This window comes from Nematolebias whitei, chromosome 15 (genome assembly GCF_014905685.2).
Source record: "Nematolebias whitei isolate Nwh7 chromosome 15, NemWhi1, whole genome shotgun sequence".
Taxonomy (NCBI): Eukaryota; Metazoa; Chordata; class Actinopteri; order Cyprinodontiformes; family Rivulidae; genus Nematolebias; species Nematolebias whitei.
In genome coordinates this window covers 44,844,317-44,851,158 of record NC_056512.1, presented here as the reverse complement: position 1 = coordinate 44,851,158, position 6,842 = coordinate 44,844,317, and the positions used below count along the sequence as shown (strand labels likewise).

Sequence of the window (6,842 nt, the reverse complement as noted above, 5' to 3'; positions counted from 1 at the left end):
GGGGGGGCAGTTTTTGGAGCCGGCCATGAGCGCACCTCCTGCCCAGGGCGCGACCACCGCAGCGGGGATCACCGGGGATGCGGGCGCGCCGCCCCCCACCGCCACCAGGACCTACCTGGAGGTGTCGGGCTACGGGGCTGAGGGGGTGCACACCAACGGACGGCACAGGGAGCTCGGCAGTCCACGGATCGGGAGTGGCAGTCGTGATAATTCCGCGGAGAGGAGTCCGGGGGCTGCGAGCGCTCCTTGTGGCATCATGAAGGTTGGTGACTGATCCTGGTTTGTCAGAAGCTGCTCTCATGTCGTCACGAGCACACGCATGGACAACCTTTAAACCTTTCCACGTGTAGCTCGTGTCCTGTGTGGTCCAGATTCTGGGGGGACGTTTGAGTTCAGCAACTCTCAGGAAGTTGAGCTGACGAGAACCTCTGGATGATTAACTAATAAATGCAAACTACAGCCAGAACTTTTCAAATTCACCCTTGGGTGTTGCTGCGTGGTGCCCTGTGAGTGTCATCAGACACACCGACACTACTGGATTAATCCATCCCAGAGCTGGTCAAGTTTGGCCTGAGCCAACTGGGTTGAGCAAACCCGAGTTAATCTGAAGGTCGAGTCGGGTCCTCTGGGTGGAGTCTTTGTTGAAACGTTGCGTCTTTTATCCAGAAGATTCTGCAACAAACTCGTTCCGATGCAACGTTTCAACAAAGAAGAATCCGTCCTGCACCTGACTCATTGTTAGATTAATCTGGATTATATCAGGGCGGCTGTGGCTGAGTGGTTAGACCAGTCGTCCTCAAATGGGAGAGTTGGGGGTTCTATTCCACCAGCAGTCACATGACAGTGTCCCTGGGCAAGACACTGAACCCCTCATTGCCTCCGTGTGTCCCATCGATGTACAAATGTGACAAAACTCTGATTAATCTCTACAGATTAAGATTATCTTTACAGAGTTGCAGTGCTGTATGAATGTGCTCAGAGCATCTTGATAAGATAGAAAAGTGTTAATAAGTGCAGTCTGTTTACTACTGAGCATGCATCAGGGCATTCCGAGTTAGGTTTACCCCCCCCCCCCCCCCCAAAAAGGAACAAAATCACTAATTTGTTGAATTTAGATCTACTAAAAACAAAAAATTGGTTAATAGAAAATTAGAACTGTAGCTGACACTGTTGGCACCAACTGAAGTTCCTTTAACCGTCCAGGTGACCCGACTGAAAAATGTTGGATTATATACCTGGATTATTGAGCATGGACTTTGCTGATCTCACAGATTCTTGTTTTTGTTGCGTCGTTTCGTTGCTCCATCTTAAAGCGGAGCTCCAGTTCTGTCCTGACACGACTCCAACACCAGGTCCAACTTTATGACTCATTATTTGGTCAAAGCAGCAACAGTTTGAACTTACCGAGTTTTCAAATCCTCGCCTTCTGGTGTGCGTGTTTCAAGAAGCAAAAGTACAACATCTATTAAACATATTTCTGTTTCATGAAAAGCCAAAGGTTTTTGCCCAATACCGCAACTCCAAATTAGTAAAATAAGAATCTGATGGGAAACTGTGGACAAGAGTACTCACCGTTTTTAATAATTAGTAATGATGTAGAAGCTGGTTTTGGTTGGTTCTCTGATGGTCCTGCTGGGACCAGTGGGTCGTTCCTCCTTTTAGCTCTGTCAGTAATGGATGGTATGATTATAAAATTTTTAATGACAGCCCAGCTCTAATTAGTGCTTTCATTACTGGAGGTTAATTAACTGATCTTCTGCAAACCAGAATAGGGAAGACTGTAAGATTTATTCCCGTTTTTTATTTTTTAACCACATTAGCTCGTATTGTGGAGCAACGTATGGAACCGTCTGGAGAGTTAAATCCTGTTGTATCAGACACGAAAAGAACTGCACCAAATACTTTTTATTTGCACTTCATCTTGGTCTACATGGATAAGCACTGCTTCGCAAATGTGCATGTATCTGCCTTGAGATGTGCAGGATGACGTCATTAAAGGACCGATTTTAATGTTGTCAAACCGTAGAATACAAATAAAGCCTGAGTTTATAAGAATGCTTCACTAAAATATCAGTTCCTGCACAAAACATGATTATTAAACAACTTGTTTTTTTATCTCCAACTTTTTGAACGATCTGTTTTTATAATGCACAAAACATGACGGAGTGCTCGATATGATTAAGAAGGTTTTGTCGATTTTAAATGATGAGCGTGAAGGAGTTCAAGTATTAAAAGTATTGGAGGATCCAGAATGACCTGAAATGTTCGTACACGGCTCATTTCACCCTTTAGCTGATAAAACGTTGAAAGGCGTCGACTGACCTCACTCCTCCTTCATGTCAGGATTTCAGAAAACAAAAATGTGAACATTTTATTGGAAGTTAAACCAAACACATTTCTTTTATTATACTTATTTGGTTTAAGACAAAAAAAAAAACTAAAATAAAAAGATTTAAAGACACAGATATGTCACAGGTTTTAATAATTGTTGCATCATACCATGGTACAATAAATAATAAGCATGTGCGATAACGGTAATCCTAGAGTAAGTAAAATAAATCAGAAATTAAATGTACCAAAATAATTCCACAAATATAAATGATATAAACTGTTTATTTTATAGACAAAGTGTTCTTGTTGTTGGGGACTGAAGCCATGGACTCGGGTGCAGGAGCTGCTCTTTTTTGTAACCAGAGTCTGTGCACTGATGATGTGCAGCTTTAGGCCACGCCCACCACCCCTGCATGCAATCATGACATTTGTTGAAGCTCAAAGTAAGATGTTTAAGCTAAACGTATTAAACGAATGAACTTTGGAGCATGTAGTAAGACATGAGCTACGTGACGTAACAAGAGTCAACACCTGAAACTAATTCTTTGAGAGTATTTTCTTATTTTACCGAGGGCGATATTCCATTCTTTTATGTGGAGGGGGCGGGACTTAAGCCTGTTCTGGAATCAGCCTGCAGCGATGCCGGTCCGGTTCTGATTTATGGTCTCTATATAGTCTTTTATACATTAGCAATTAATATTAACACCGAATCATAAAGCCCAAACTTTATAAAATGACTTTTGCAAAATCAACATAAAAAATATTTTCATTGTTTGTTTTTTTTTTAGCTGTAGGCCTAAATAAAAAAAAAAAAAATCATATATGACTAAAGAAATATTAGCTATAATACAAGCATAATGATAGTACACTGAATATTAACTTTGGGGAATAAAAAATTGCAGTTATTATGATAAAATAAAATTCTAATAAACATATTGCCAAAAATGCAGTGTGAATGCTAATTGCTAAAGAACTTGCTAAAACATCCTGAAATGTAGCTGAAATGGAAGAACAAGTCTAAGTTAGCAGAAGAAAGCAGAAAGAACACATATTTACAAAAATAGCAGACATGAGCACAAAAGATTATGAAATAAGCTAAAAAAAAACCCCCAGAAATAGGCAAATAAAAATAGCTGAAAAGGCAAGAGAAGGAAGTGGAAGGAGCTGAAAAAATGTGGAATTGGCTAAAAAAAGCTAAATTTAGTACCAAAACAGCTGAATAGTATCTGAAATAGCAGAAAAGCCAAAACTAGCAGAACTAATCTGAAAGGAGCATAATGAGCTGAAATTTACAGAAATAATTTAATTAGGCTGAAAGTAGCAGAAATTGACACAAAAACTTGAATTTACCTGAAAACATCTGAAATTAATTTAAAAAAAGGCTAAAAAGTTAGCTGAAAAGGCAGAACAAGCTTAAATTAGCAGAAGAAAGCAAAGAACGTTTACTGAAAGTGGCAGAAATTAGCACAAAAAAGCTGAAATTAACCAAAAAAAGAAAACGGTTGACATGTAGCTGAAAAAGCAGAAAGAAGCTTAAACTACAGATGGAAGTTATTTTGGAAGTTTATTTTATGTGTTTTTATTGAATTGTGTGATTTTTATTAATAGGTGTTTTATATTTTTGTATTTTATTTTGGGGTTCACATGGTTTTATGGGTTGTAGTGTATTTAATTGTGGAAGAAACTTTGTTAGCGCATGATGTCCAAGACAAATTTCCCCTCGGGGACAATGAAGTATTCATCTCTAAATGGAGAGCATATTTTTGCTGAATTGGGCTGAGCAAAGTTGAAATGATTGCAAAACATGTGGAAATAGCTGAAAAGCTAAAATTAGCATAAAACAGCTAAATAGTAGCTGAAATGGCAGAAATTTGCAGAAATAAGTTGAAAGGATCATAATGAGCTGAGCAGAAAGAAGTTAGAAGCACAAAAATGTTGTAGTTGACAGAGAGGATCATGAAACAGCTGAAAAAACAGCTGAATTAGCTGAAAGAAGCTGAAGCAGAACAAAATGTGAAAGGAGCAGTAAAAGGTTGTAAACCGATCTAAAGATTTGAAGGATGGAAAATGAGCTCAATTCATTTTATATGAGAAAAAAAATGGCCGAAAATATTTCAAAAAGCTAAAGTTGCACCAGTACCATTTATTGCAGGATTGTCGTGAACGAGCTGAACATTTTTGATTTATGATTTGTTGAAATAGCACAAAAACTGTGGAACGAGAAAGATGCTGAAAAATGTACAGAAGAAAAATGGATCACAAGAGTGTGAACGCTCCAACGTTCACACAAATAGGCAGTAAAGTGCAGTGAAGGCAGCATCAGCAGACGGTGGATTGGAATATATGACCGTTGATTAATAATAATAATAATAATAATAATAATAATAATAATAATTAAGGGTGCACCGATTGCAGTTTTCTGGCTGATCACCAATCTTGAAAAAGTCTGACCTGCTGATACCGATTTAGTTTTATAAGAGACACCGTCAGGTGTTGTAAGGTCACAACGCACCTTCAATTTTCCAGTATTTTATTGAAACGCATCCCCTTGAACAATATCCTAGAAACGATACAAACTTGTTTTAACTGGCCGTGAGGTAGTGCTCTGAAATATAAATGAAGTTCAGACAATTGTTGTTAAAACAAAAATAATCTGTAAAATCTGTTTCTCATGTGCGTATCGGCCGATCTCCCCAAATTATGGAAATAGGGGATTTATCGTGCACTCCTGATAATGTGTTGTCATGGGAACATACAATGGTGAAATTGTCTCTGCGTTTGGCCCATCCACCCCCAGGTGGGGCGGTGGGCGGCTGTTGGGAGTGGCCGGGGGGCAACTAGGGATGGGGTGTCCTGCTCAGATTCACCACGAGATGTGCAATGATGGAATCGAACCTGGAACTTTTGGGTCCCGAGTCGGCTGGCCTGCCTCTACCCCGTCTCGGCCCCTATAATAAACACCTTAATGCTTGTTGATAAGTTTGTGTTGGGGGAGGGAGTTGTAATTTTAATAGACTGCTCTTCACAGACTGATGCCTCCTGCGTCTCCTCTTGAGTCAGAGTCGGAGCATCTCTTCTGATGGATGCTGAGCACCATCTAAGGTGCAGTAAAATTTGTTGGAGCGGCACGTGGTCTCGTGTCCTTGAAACGGTTTGCTTTTAGCTTCAGCTCACCCACTCGCTCTTGAGCCCCCACGTTGCCTGTATGTTTGAGTGGTGGTCCAGAAGGAGAGTAGGGCTTCACGTCCATGGGAGTACGGAAGCAAACGAGCACTTAGTCGTGCATTACCTCATTGAACTGGCCCTCGACATGCACGTCTCAGAAGGAACTAGTGTGCGGCCGTCTCTTAAACCGGCACCCGGCTTTGTCCTCGTTTAATTTTCTCAGCGGGGCGACGGTGTCGTGGTGGAGAGACTGTAAAGTGGCTGGAGAGGAAGGAGGTGGGATCGTGATGCAGACTTGTTATGTAATGCTGGACTGTGGATGGCTACAAGGTTGACGGGTTGGACTGGTCCAAACAGCTTGCACAACTGGAAAAGGAGCCACAGTAATCCTAACAGAACACTTTATTTCTTTTTTTTATATTTAGTCCCTTCCTCCTTTTCCTTTTCTAAAGGAAGAAGCTGAAAAAGGTCATACACACATCTATATGACAAAAAGCAATAAATGAGGTCCCCACAAAGAACAGATCAGGAATGATTACAGTTGTCAAATTTCTCCCTTGTTACTGCTTTGTGCCATGACGGCTGCTGGTGTGTGTGTGTGTGTGTGTGTGTGTGTGTGTGTGTGTCTAAATTCATCTTCTCATTCATGACCTCCAACAAACTAGCTGAGCGATCCCCTCATCAGCTCCAAAATTAAACGAGATGCTCAACTAGGAATTGAAATAAAGTTCTAAAAGAAGGTGCATGAAAAATTCATGGCATTTCTTTCTCACGAGGTTTTGCTACATTTGGTTTACGTAGGTCGGATAAATCTGGTACCAGTAGATTCTGAACGGGTTTTTTGTGATATTTAGTTTTTCTGAGTAAGTTTTTTTTTATTTTATTTATTTTTTTCCCAGTGAAAAGTCTATTTTGTCCGCCCAGAACAGCAGTGGAGGCTTGTGCAAACATTTGTTGTGCAGCTGCAGCAGTGCAGGCTTCATTGTTTGGACTGGAGCTGTTTGCATGTAGGTCCTGCGCTGCCCTTTATCCATCTATTATCCTGCACATGATGGAAACTGGGGTCCAGATTACTGAAGCTTCTCAAAATGGAGAAGTGTGCAGAACAGTAAAGAAGGCCTCATTAAGCTTGAGGTGATGATCAAATCCAAAGGATTGCCAGTTTTCCATCTTGTGATAATTAAAACGACAAGACTTAATATAAATGTTAATGTTTTTGTTAGTCTCTGCATCTAATTCACTAACTTTTCCCTGGTGCTTTGAATGCATCGCAGCTCTCGTGCACTATCATCCAAGTTGTCCCTTGATTATCGCGGGGGTTACATTCCAGACCCCCCCCCCCCCCC

At 40.7% G+C, this 6,842-nt stretch overlaps 1 protein-coding gene across 1 annotated transcript in view; it reads left to right on the top strand.

The window, feature by feature from the left end:
* Positions 1–16: 16 nt before the first annotated feature.
* Positions 17–6,842, top strand: part of plcl5 (phospholipase C like 5) — a 103,956-nt gene continuing 97,130 nt past the window's right edge. The window contains exon 1 of the mRNA XM_037689272.1: positions 17–262. Within this exon, the coding sequence (XP_037545200.1) occupies positions 26–262 (237 nt within the window). The 5' untranslated portion in view covers positions 17–25. The remainder of the gene's footprint in view (positions 263–6,842) is intronic.